General features: G+C 35.1%; 1 protein-coding gene across 1 annotated transcript in view; it reads left to right on the top strand.

Annotated features, from left to right (window-relative positions):
- URI1 (URI1, prefoldin-like chaperone) overlaps nucleotides 1-8,719 on the top strand; it is a 118,090-nt gene extending 109,371 nt beyond the window's left edge. The window contains exons 7-11 of the mRNA XM_011995258.1: nucleotides 440-608; nucleotides 1,981-2,332; nucleotides 4,079-4,221; nucleotides 4,979-5,228; nucleotides 7,907-8,719. Of these exons, the coding sequence (XP_011850648.1) occupies nucleotides 440-608; nucleotides 1,981-2,332; nucleotides 4,079-4,221; nucleotides 4,979-5,228; nucleotides 7,907-8,089 (1,097 nt within the window). The 3' untranslated portion in view covers nucleotides 8,090-8,719. The remainder of the gene's footprint in view (nucleotides 1-439; nucleotides 609-1,980; nucleotides 2,333-4,078; nucleotides 4,222-4,978; nucleotides 5,229-7,906) is intronic.
- Nucleotides 8,720-12,500: the final 3,781 nt, after the last annotated feature.

Below are 12,500 nucleotides of genomic sequence, written 5' to 3'. Positions count from 1 at the left end.
TAACTAGATTTCCTTGAGTAAGGGTGGTAAATGGAAATTTATCATTTATGTGTTGCATTTCCCCTTATAACCAGGGTGCTTTGTGGCCATTTCTCCATATGCATTTTTGAAGCTCTGCTTCACAACCTTTAATGTGCATGCAGATTCTCTGGGGCTCTTGTTGAAGTACAGATTCTGATTCGGTGGGTCTGGGGTGTCCTTAGAGCTTACACTTCTGAAGTATTCCCCAGGGACACCAGTGCTGCTGGTCCATGGACCACGCTTTGAGTAGCAAGGCTGTAAGAGACATTCATCCTTGGAGTTCTCCTGTTTGGCTTAAAAATTGTGACCGCTCTGTTTCAATGTCTCCCTTGCCCCAAAAGAAAGTCTCATTAAGTCTGGGTTTGTGCTTTTTTTATGTTGGCTATTAACAGCCATGTCTTTCCCTTTTTCTAAATAGCAAAACACCGAATTGCTCATAAACCGCATTCCAAACCAAAAACTTCAGATATTTTTGAAGCAGATATTGCAAATGATGTGAAATCCAAGGATTTGCTTGCTGATAAAGAACTGTGGGCTCGACTTGAAGAACTAGAGAGACAAGAAGAATTGCTGGGTGAACTTGATAGGTACTTGATGACAGATTATCTTTCCAAGATAATTTGTTTCTGTATACATTTCCTCATTAATCTTTCTTCATTAATAAAATAGTATGTGTTCATTGAAGAAAATGCAGGGAAGCATAATATATTATCAATAATCCTTTCACCTCAAGATAAACATTAATTCTTTGGAATATTTTCTTACAGGATTGTGTGTTTGTGCATATTCCCATGCATGTGCATGTACTTTAATACTTAAGATAAACATCTTCATTTTTTTATTGTAGCCTATTTTGTATAATTATACCAGATAGTTGACTTTTAATAATCTTGGATTTAATGTATATAATGTTCAATTTTAAATGAAGTATTTTTATACTACACCCAGGATAGTGCTCTATCTTTGAATGTGTTGTGAAAAACAGAAATACCCTTTGAATTTAAGTTTGATACAGTAAAATGTTTATTCTTGCTTTCCTTTTATAAACTTTGGAGCAGGTAATTGGTAATCTGGTCAGATAGCTATATGTATGAGAAACTTTACCAAATTGCTCTTTGAAATACACATTAGCACATACTTAGAATTGTTAAAATGCTAAATGAAGTCTGCTGCTCGAGAAGTTCCTATATTATTTTGCTTAAATGATGTACCATATGCAATAATTAGTTTCTGTGAAAAATAGGGCAGGAAGCATACAAGTTTCTTTTTCCTACCATTTCACCTATAAATTCTTAGGTCTTTTTGATTAACTGATACTATTCATTTTTAAAAACCAGTTTTGAATCTTGTGATTTTTCTTGGTCATGATTCTCTATTTTTGTATGATGTTATTTCAGTTCTGTTGCATTTTCGATTTTGTTATTTTTGTAAGGTCCTCAAATCTTTTATAGAATCAAGTATGATAAGTGTTCACTCGTGTGTATAAATATAAGTATATTCATGTGCATATGTATAAATCCTTTATTTTTTAAAATTACAGTAATACATGCTCATTGTAAAATCTGAGTATAGGAGTAGAAAATAAGTGTGTATTATGGTTATGTGGTTTCAATTTCTGGCCTTTAAGTAGAGAGACATGTTCTCTGAATTTCTTACAACTTTGTTATTATTGGTACTATATTTATATTGCATATGGCCAATATCTTTCTTGCAAAGATAAAAAAATTATCTTCTATATTCTGCTTATGTCTGAATAACTGCAATATATAGAAGCAGCATAGGAACTAATGTTTTTTGTTAACTTCAAAACATTTTTTTGTTTTTGAACTTAGAATTCTAGTTTTAAAAATACTTTATTCAAGATCTTAGTATTTACCCATGGAAACTAACTGGAAATTTAAATAATGTAAAATTCTAGTATGTTTGTTTGATCTTGTTAATTTTCTTCTCCCTTACTAGTAAGCCTGATATTGTGATTGCAAATGGAGAAGATACGACATCTTCTGAAGAGGAAAAGGAAGATCATAACACAAATGTGAATGCAATGTATCAAGTAACAGACTCTCATACTCTGGACAGTTGTCATAAGGATGTTGCAAGTTCAGAACCATTCAGTGTTCAAATGAGTAGTCAGTTGAACTGTTCAGTGAATGGTTCCAGTTCTTACCACAGTGATGGTGATGATGATGATGACGATGAGGACGACGACAACATTGATGACCATGATGGTGATAATGACCATGAGGCTTTAGGGGTTGGAGATAATTCTATACCAACAATATATTTTTCTCATACTGTTGAGCCTAAGAGGGTTTGTATACTTTTAACTTTACTAATTTTGCATATAATTTGAACATTAAGCATTATGATATTCTTTAAAAGAGTAGTATTAACAGTCATCATCATTGTAGATAGTGCGAGACAGGAAAATCGTCTTTTGCCTCTTGTTCTGACCAATTTAAGAAGAAAAAGGGGAAAAAAAATTTAGTTAGCTGGTATTGGTCCATTGTTCTCTGAAACAATGCATTGTTTGGGGTCTGGAAGGGGATCAGATTTGAGTGGCAACTACTGTAACTTCACCTGTCCTTCATTCAGAGAGTTTTCTCAAGAATCCTGGAGTTAATTATATTGTGGATATTTTGGTGTGCTTAGCATGTTGAAAGTGACTGCATTAGTTAAATTTTTAATTATGCCAGGTTGTTTTCTATGGACATAAAATGAATACTTCATAAGCACAAAGGGAAAATGTAGGAGAAAGTAAAAATTAGTTTCTTTTCTGACAAAGTAAATATAAACATCTGTGGATAATCATGACTTTAGAATTTTGGCATTTTAGAGCTGGGGGTGACTGTGGAGATTTTCTAATACAGAGTTTTAAAGCTTTTCTCTAGTATGAAAAGCCTTTTGTTCCCTCCATACTTACTGTAGAATCCCAGTGTTTAAAATAGATCAAAGCAGGTTGGCTCCGATTGAAGGAAGGATTGGCTGCCTTAAGTCCATCTTTGCCCTCTCTCTGCTCCATGTACTGTTCTAAGGAGACACTGGGAATTCGTCTAATTCGTCTTTCTCAGGGAAATTTAAGGCCTAGTAGACATAGATCTGGTTGGTAATAAAACAGAAACTCTTTCGCCTCAGTGAGTGCCCTTTCTACACAATATTCCCAATTGCCTGTAACAGAGTTAAGGGTCTGTGGTATCAGTCTTAAGTGTGTGTGATTATTATTTAATGAAATATGTTTAAAACATATTTGATATTTCTTAGCTTCCTGAGTTATTCCTGCTCCAATAAGAAGTGAAATAATTGTATGTGTTTTTATATTCTAATATGTCAGACTGAAGGGGTCTTCCCCTGATTCTTCGGGAAAAGTTGACTGAGATGATTAGCCAGAAAAGGTCGCTTTGTGATTCTTTTGCCAGGCTTTTACTTTTTTCCTGTTTTCATTTAGATAGAAAGAACAAGTATTATTTGTAGGAATGTTATAGGGAATAGTGGGCATTACTGTGGAAAGTATGGTCTAAGTGCTGACTAGGGGAGGAAAAATAACATGTTAACCCCATGTGAACCCTGAACAGGGTTGGTTTTTATTTTTTTACTCCTTCAATTTCTAAAAGTTAGAGATGTTTTAAAAATTCTAAATAGGCACTATTTAATAGTACTTTTATGACTTAAAAATTACATTCTTACTGAATCTTTTTTTGTTGTTGCTTATACTCTTTCTTTTGAAATACATAATTCAAGCCAAAAACTTATATCAAAGGAATCGGGTGATATGAAGCTTATAAGAAATCTAGCATTTAGTTCAAATGTATTTTGCTTTCTCTACAATAATAAAGACACTGAAGACTAGGATTTGTTATTAAAGATTTACTTTAGAGGTCATAGATCTGTGAGGTAAGGACTTTTTTAAATTCCACCTGATAATGCACATCATTTCAGCATCAGAAAATTTCAGCTGCCTCTCTTACTATTATTTGTTTAGTTATAGAGTTTATTTGTTTTGGTTTCACTTTTAGTTAATTTGTCAAAAGGTTCTTAATTTCTTGCTCTGAAATTTTAGGTCCGAATAAATACTGGAAAGAATACCACTTTAAAATTCAGTGAAAAGAAAGAAGAAGCCAAACGTAAACGAAAGAACAGCACTGGCAGTGGCCACTCTGCCCAGGAGCTGCCGACCATCAGGACACCTGCTGACATTTATAGGTGGGAGGCGCTCACAGCTGCAGGGCCGTCTGCTGGCCTTGTCTCTCTTTCTGCCACTGAACCTTTACCAGAGAAAGTTGTTTGTAACACAGAAGACCCTCACTGAAATGTGAAGTGTTCTGAGGAGTTAGCTTAGAATCTGATAGGCTGAGTGGCTGTAGCTTCCCAGTCCAGAGCAGTGGGAATGGAGGAATTTTTTTTTTCACTTTCTCCTCTTCACCAGTGCTTTTGAAACATTTCCAAATGGTCTAGTCAGAAAATCTTGTATCTTCAGAAATGCATTTTTGTTTCCAGTGGGCTAGGTCCGTAGGTTTCTTGGCATGCAGTTTACCTTTTCAGAGTAGAAGTTATACTGTTGCAGTGTTTTTGTTTTTTTTTTTTTTTGGAATTGTTTGTTGAGAAAACTATCACTAGAAAATACGTACTGTTTTTATGACCCTTATTAAATAGTGAAAACTGCTAAATGTATACGTGGGTCTAAAACTTTATGTAGAGTTTTGGCAAACCATGCTATTGCCACCTAGGACATGCTTAAAAATAACATGCTGTGTTTTATTAGGCCAGATAAATCGTATCTTTCAAAATAGTATGAAAATGTCATTTGAGGCTATAAAATTGTGATTGTGACTATTTTAGATACAAGGTTTTAATAAAAATTTTCAGATTAATTTCTACAGATTTAAGGAAATTTTCAAAAGGTTATTCTCAGTTTTATGAATTACGTACAGTGAATGTATATGTGTTTTGAATATCACAGAGCCTTTGTTGATGTTGTGAATGGAGAATATGTCCCTCGCAAATCCATCCTGAAGTCTCGAAGTAGAGAGAATAGTGTGTGTAGTGACACCAGTGAAAGCAGTGCTGCTGAATTTGACGATAGGCGGGGAGTTTTGAGGAGTATCAGCTGCGAAGAAGCCACTTGCAGTGACACCAGTGAGAGCATTTTGGAAGAGGAACCACAAGAAAGTCATCAAAAGAAACTTTTGCCCTTATCAGTAACACCTGAGGTGTGTGTGTGTCTTTTAATTCTTTATTTCATATAGTATCTTTGGCCAATTTTAGCTATTTGATCTGAAAAGTCATAAGATTTAATTAATTCTAGGTTTCATACTTTCTTGATACTAATTAATAAAAAATTAACAGTCACAAGCAAACAGTACAAATATTGTGATACTCAAATAGTTTATTTTTTGATAAACACATTACTTGTCTTAATAGACACATTATTGTGTCTATTTCAGCAAAATGGGAAATTTAAAATATCTTACTTGGCATTATGTATTACATTTGTAGCTAGGAAATTATTTAGCAGTTTATTTTAAATAAATTACCAGTAGGTCATTTTCTGATAGTGTAAGGATCAGATTATACTATTCTCTTTTAAATACCTTGGCTAAGTTAAAGAAAAATAATGCATGCATAGCAGATAATTATCTAAAGTCTAATATTTTGCCCTGTACCAGTGAAACTTAACTCTTGGGGGATTATGGAATTGTTTTATAATCTGATGAAAGCTGTAGACCATGTCCTTAGAAAAAATAGTGCACACTCAATACACTTTCACCCACCACGCCTCTAACAGTTTTTGGTGGCGGTGCGGGGGAGGTTAGGAAATCCCCAAATAAGGATGTCTGTGAAATATAAGGCTATTAATTTCTTCATTCTTGTGTTTTGGTGAGTATTTGAAGTTTTCAATTTAAAAAGTAGGAAGATTAGGGAACCCATGCCTGGATCAAATCAATGTACACGTTTGTATATACAATAAGATGCATGCATATATATAAATCTTATATAAAAATTCCATTGCCTTTACTAAATGGTATTATACTCAGTGTATTAAATGGTAATTGGGGGTGGAGATTGGTAGCATTTAGGGACAGTACATATGACTAGAATGTTTTCTTCGCCTCTTCTCAGTATAATGATCTTAGGTGACCTGGAAAGTATCTTACCTTATTTAATTGTCTTTCATACTGTTAGAAAACAGGTAATGGATATAGACTTTTGCTGATAAATATTTGAATATTAGCTTTTTGTAAGGACTTAGTGTATCATGGTACAGCTAGAGTGTGGAACCTATTTTTTATTTCACCCTTACTAGTTTTGCATTTTGTATGGAAATGTTTAATAGTAGTTGCTATAAATTTTTTAACATCAAAGAAATAGTTCATGATTATGGTAAGTGCTTTGGAAGATACCCTTTTCAGTATCTTTTTAAATGCTAAAATATCTCTTTTTCAAAAGCATTTTAAATAGAAGAAGGAGAAGAAGGCTCTATGCTCATCGTGATAAAGTGGAGTTTTTAGGAAAGTAAGCTTTAAGCTGCTTTTACCAGCTGAACTCCAGAAATAATGTAGGAGAGAGATGGCTTTCTTTGTTTTTGTTTCAGTGGTGGGGCAAGGTAGAAGAAGGTGGCTTTTTAAATTATTCAGGTGATAATGTTGTTTTAACTAATTTTGAGCAGTTGGTAGACAGAGGAAAGCAAAGTGTACATTAAAGTTCACCTGTCAAATTTTGGTTTGTAGAGGGAAGGATGGAGGTTCTAAATATCAGAAATCTTTAAAAAAAAAAAAAAAAAAATTGGCCGGGCGTGGTGGCTGATGCCTGTAATCTCAGCACAGCACTGTGGGAGGCCGAGGCGGGCGGATCACGAGATCAGGAGATTGAGACCATCCTGGCTAACACAGTGAAACCCCATCTCTTCTAAAAAATACAAAGAAAAAAATTAGCCGGGCGTGGTGGCGGGCGCCTGTAGTGCCAGCTACTCCGGAGGCTGAGGCAGAAGAATGGCGTGAACCCAGGAGGCGGAACTTTCAGTGAGGCGAGATTGCACCACTGCACTCCAGCCTGGGTGACAGAGGGAGACTCTGTCTCAAAAAAAAAAAAAAAACAAACCTCCTTGGGTCTTACCTATTTTTGTATAAAACAACATGTACAGATATTTCCAGCAATTTATGCACATTGTTTAATTCTGTTCCAGTTGAACATACAGTTGGCCAGATTAAATGCAGCAAACATCCAGTTGAAATTGAGTAATTTTCTTTTTTTGTGGAACTTCTGATTTCTGTCAGAGTTAATTATCTTAAAATTTTGAAACCTGTGCTTATTCCTACTAGTGTCAGCACTTTTATTTTTCAACTTCCACTGATCTCTTAAAATTGAGGCAAAATGCAATAAAATATTTAAATAATTGCATAAACACCACCAAAGAGATTTCAGTTAGAAATGTCAGTACTGGGTGAAACTAAGCTATTGGCTAGCAGGTGCAAGGCCACCATAGGATAGCTCGTTCATCAACTGATGTACAGAAGTCAGAGTTTGACACCCTAATAGCATTTTTATTTTAATATGTTATTTTTCACAGCATGGGGTGGACATGAATGGAATGTATGAAAGTTTGAAGACCTTTTATTTATCCATTTCTGTTTTTTCCCAGATAAAATTTACATTTTACATTTTGTTTTCTTGCATGTATACTGTAAAAATTACTTCTATTTGGTGGTGAAATTAAAATTTAATGGTGTTATTTTCTCTGAACAATTGGTATTTTGATGTAGTAGTGTTGTCTAGCCACAAATCTTGTGAATTTACTTTTAATGAAAAGAAATGTCAAATTAGTGAATGGGAAGATTTTGTGGGTGTCTTACTTGCATTTTATTACCATAACCTGACTTTTGTTTTCTAGGCTTTTTCTGGAACTGTTATAGAAAAAGAATTTGTATCGCCTTCCTTAACACCACACCCAGCCATTGCTCATCCTGCACTACCCACTATTCCAGAACGAAAGGAAGTTCTGTTGGAAGCATCAGAAGAAACTGGAAAGAGGGTTTCAAAGTTTAAAGCTGCCAGATTGCAACAGAAAAACTAGGCCCTGTCTAGGAAATGAGAATTTACATCCTAAAACCTAGTTGTTTATTTGTTTAGAATATCTATAGCAAAATAGGTTACATGTAGTTTGAAATAAGGTATCCTGAGTTACTTTGGCAACAAGTTCTTTTACCCTTGGTATTTGAAAAAATCAAAGTAACTGTCTGAATACTTTAATATTCGGCTTGTTTTGTTAATTCTCTGAATACAACATTCTTGTCTAAGTTTGCCTTTATGATGCAGTGGCAGCATTTTGAATTACTTTTCAAAGAATACTGTTCATATGCATTGTTTTTGTGTTTCAAACTAAATACAGGCAGTTTTGTGCCAGCTGTGATATTGTGCATACCATATGGACCATTTTAAAGAAAATTTTAAAATTTCAAATAGATTCAACAATTATATTACTTGCTTTCACATTTTAAAGGCACTTTAAAAAAATCTACTTCTCTTGTAGGTTTTGCAGCTAGTTGGCTATTCAAGAAACCTCGCCCCTCTGAATGTCATACTGTAATCTTTAAGGAAGAAAGCTACATGAATTAATTGTACTCTATGGGAAAATTTCTTTGGAAAGATATTTTGTAAAACTTTTTTTTTCCAGTAAAAACTTTATGAAACTTGGTCTCAAAAATGTTGTGAACTTTATGATTCAAAATTGAGTACAGATATGTCCTTGATTCATATATGTGCTACATGTATCACACAACAGATCTGGAATTCTTTCAGTTCCTCAGACACTTCTCCCTTAGTTTTTGCAGTTTCACTGGGATTATGTTTTGGGAGACAAGGAAAGGTCTAGATGTTTAAACGTTTTAAATAAAAATTCCTTACAATTTCATCTTCCCAACATTTGCATTCTTTAAGGCTACTTTCCTACTAACTGAAATAACACATTTACTTTGAGCACAACTCCTCAAAGGTAAATTTTTTCTAACATTGCAAATAACACTACAAGTTAATCATTAGCTCGATGCATGCTAAAATGTAGCTTTTAAAAAGCATTCTGGGCCGGGCGCGGTGTCTCAAGCCTGTAATCCCAGCACTTTGGGAGGCCGAGACGGGCGGATCACGAGGTCAGGAGATCGAGACCATCCTGGCTAACACGGTGAAACCCCGTCTCTACTGAAAAAAAAAAAACTACAAAAAACTAGCCGGGCGAGGTGGCGAGCGTCTGTAGTCCCAGCTACCCGGGAGGCTGAGCCAGGAGAATGGCGTAAACCCGGGAGGCGGAGCTTGCAGTGAGCTCAGATCCGGCCACTGCACTCCAGCCTGGGTGACAGAGCCAGACTCCGTCTCAAAAAAATAAATAAATAAATAAATAAATAAGCATTCTGCGTTAGTACTAAAATAAGCCATCAATGCCAGTCCACCCTCTATTCATGGCTAAATATTTAAAGGTTATTTATAGCTTCTTTAATGAATTCTTCTTAAACAAAGTGAAATTATGTCCTAGAAAAGTAGAAGCTATTTGTAACTAGAACAGTGTAACTTTAAAGTTTTATGAATATGTATTTTAATGACAAGGGAGCAAACTTGAATCCCCACTAGTTAATGGATAATTCAAACCAACGACTGATTTTGAAAGATCACCTAAAAATGTAGATTTCTTCTTTAGTAAATTTAGATCAACTGTGCATATATTTTGTAATTAAAAAGTATTTCTTTCAGTTCATGCCCCAACCCCCACTAAAACCAAAGCAGAAATTACACACACAAAGGTGCTCCCGTTAGGAATTGCTATTCACGAGCCTTTCTGTGCTAGATTTTTTTTCCCAGAAATAAACTTTACTGTAGGACTATTGTGGTGTTCTTAACAGATTTGTAATTTCAAGACGCCTGTCATTAAATAATTTTTCATGTTCACAAACTTGATTTTGAGCCTATGTTACATCTTTGAGATAGGTTTTCCCTCATAGAACAAGACGGTAGGAGAAGAAGTGTTTGATAACACATTTTTGCATGTTCTGCTTTGGAGACCATGAAATAGTGTTGCCCCATTTCATAGCTTCAGTCTTCTAACAAAGTATTAAATTGTAATTTAAAATTATAACTTATTTATATTAAAGTTTGGGACAAAATGAAGTTGGTCTTACCTGTTCTGTTTTAAACCGTTATAAAACAGACCAAGAGATTCTCTCTTAAACTTTCTATTTTGAAATATAATAACTTCAGTCCTTCAGAACAATTGCACAAAATAGTACCAAGAGTTCCCATATACCCTCATTTCATTCAGCCTCCCTCAGTATTACAACATAGAACCATAATATAATTATCCAAATCAGGAAATTTATGTTGGTGTAATGGGATTACCTAAACTACAGGTCTTACTTGAATTTCACCAACTTTTCCACCAAATTTTCCATTAGAAAAAGAACGAGTGTTCTTCTGTTCCCCAGATCTTGTCTATGACTCCATCTTGTGTTTATTTGTTACTTACTGCTCCTTAGTCTTTCCTCCAGTCTCAGACAGTTCCTCAGTTTGTCTTTCATAACTTTGATATTTTTGAAGAGTACTGGTGGGATATTTTGAGGATGTTCCTTAGTTTGGATTTGTTTGATGTACTCAGATGCCTTGAGGTTTTGCAATTTTGAAAAGAATACCACAGAAAATGCATCATATCAAGAGGTACATTCTAGTGTGTCATTTCGAGTTCCTTATTTTGGTGTGTCAGTCTTAATCACTTGGTTAAGGTGATTGCCAGGTATCTCCACTGTAAAATTACCGCTCCCTTTGTAGTTCGTATCTTGGGAGCGATACATGAGCGATGCATGAGACATGCAAATTCTTTTCTCCTCCAGCTTATGCTAAGTTTTGCATTTATTGGTGGACCTTGTCTGTAACAGTTATCACTGTGGTGTTTGCCTAAAGGTGATTTTCTGTTTTGCCCTTTTCTTCCACATTTATTTCTTGAAATTCTTTTATAACAAGTTTTGTCTCCATACCTCTCTCTCCCAGCTTATTTGATTATATGTGTGGACACCTGGATATTTGATTATATGGGTTAAAATTCATTACTTACTACCATTGTTTGGTTGCTCAAATTCTTCTGCATTTGCCCATTAGGAACTCCTTTGAGTTAACTCCTGAGTTCTTTCAACAAGTTCCCATCTTTTTTTGAACACTTTCTTACTGGCACCACAAAATACTACAGGACCATCTATTTTTCCAGTCCCAGCCCTGGAAACAACCACTTCAAGGAACCCTGGTTCCTTTAATTGGAACATGGTGTTTAGAAACCAACATCTGTTCAGTTAAGTATACTAATTGCCAGTGGGGTCTCATTGCCTCTTGGGCCTTTTCAGCAGATAGAGCTAGGAAATACATGTATATGTATTAATGAATATATATTTATGTATCTGTTTATTAAAAACCGTGAGTTTGCACTGATACTTCTGATTCTAATCTAATACAGCATTAATTTCTGTTTTTCCTGATTTGTTACTTTGTTTTTAACATGGGTAACCTGCCTCTTGTCTGCAGTATATTTACTTACTGGTTTTTTTTTTTTTTTTTTTTTTTTTTCTTCACTGTAATATACATGTAGTTTCAGAAGAGCTAATTCATACCCTAGGAGAAACACATTAACTACATTGCACTGTTATGCAATTCTTTTTGGGTTTTGCCTCATATATCAGTAAAGAAACAGTTTTTCAAAGAAGTTCCTTAGTTCCTTTTCTTTCCCACCCTCTCTGATCTGTGGACTGATTTGTACTCTTGGTCCATTTTTTACTGTTTGAGGGTTCTCTCCACATCTTGGTTGATTTTAATGATTTATTTTTTTCAGTATGTGAAAAATATGTGAAACACTCAGGTGGTTCTCAGAGTCTGAGCTTTGTAAAAGGATATACATGGAGAAGTGTTGTTCGTACCTCTTTCCTCCCACCCCATTCCCATTCCCAGCTGCTTTCTATCACTTTCCCGCCTGCCCATAGTAAACTCTAGTTTCTTGTTTAACCTTTCTATGTCTCTTGCACAAATCCCCACCTACGTACTATAAAGAACCAATATTTTTAGTTACTGGTTTAACTCTTCTATATTCTATACTCACAGCAAATGTGTATTTTCTTTTTCCCTTTTTTTTTTTTTTTTTTTTTTTTTTTTGAGACTGTGACTGTTACCCAGACTCAAGTGCAGTGGTGCAGTCTCGGCTTACTGCGATCTCGGCCTCCTGCGTTCAAGCGATTCTCATGCCTCAGTCTCTTGAGCAGCTGGGACTACAGGCGCGTGCCACCATGCCCAGCTGTTTTTTTCTTTTTGTTTTTTCCTATGTTTTGGTAGAGACAGGGTTTTGCCATGTTGACCAGATTGGTCTAGAACTGACTGCAAGTGATCTACCTGCCTCGGCCTCCCAAAGTGCTGGGATTACAGGTGTGAGCCACTGTGCTCGGCCATTTTTTTTTTTTTTTTTTTTT

The sequence above is a fragment of the Mandrillus leucophaeus genome, unplaced genomic scaffold (genome assembly GCF_000951045.1).
Source record: "Mandrillus leucophaeus isolate KB7577 unplaced genomic scaffold, Mleu.le_1.0 Scaffold48, whole genome shotgun sequence".
Lineage (NCBI taxonomy): Eukaryota > Metazoa > Chordata > Mammalia > Primates > Cercopithecidae > Mandrillus > Mandrillus leucophaeus.
The sequence above is the reverse complement of the archived record's forward strand: the minus strand, read 5'-3'. Positions and strand labels throughout refer to the sequence as shown.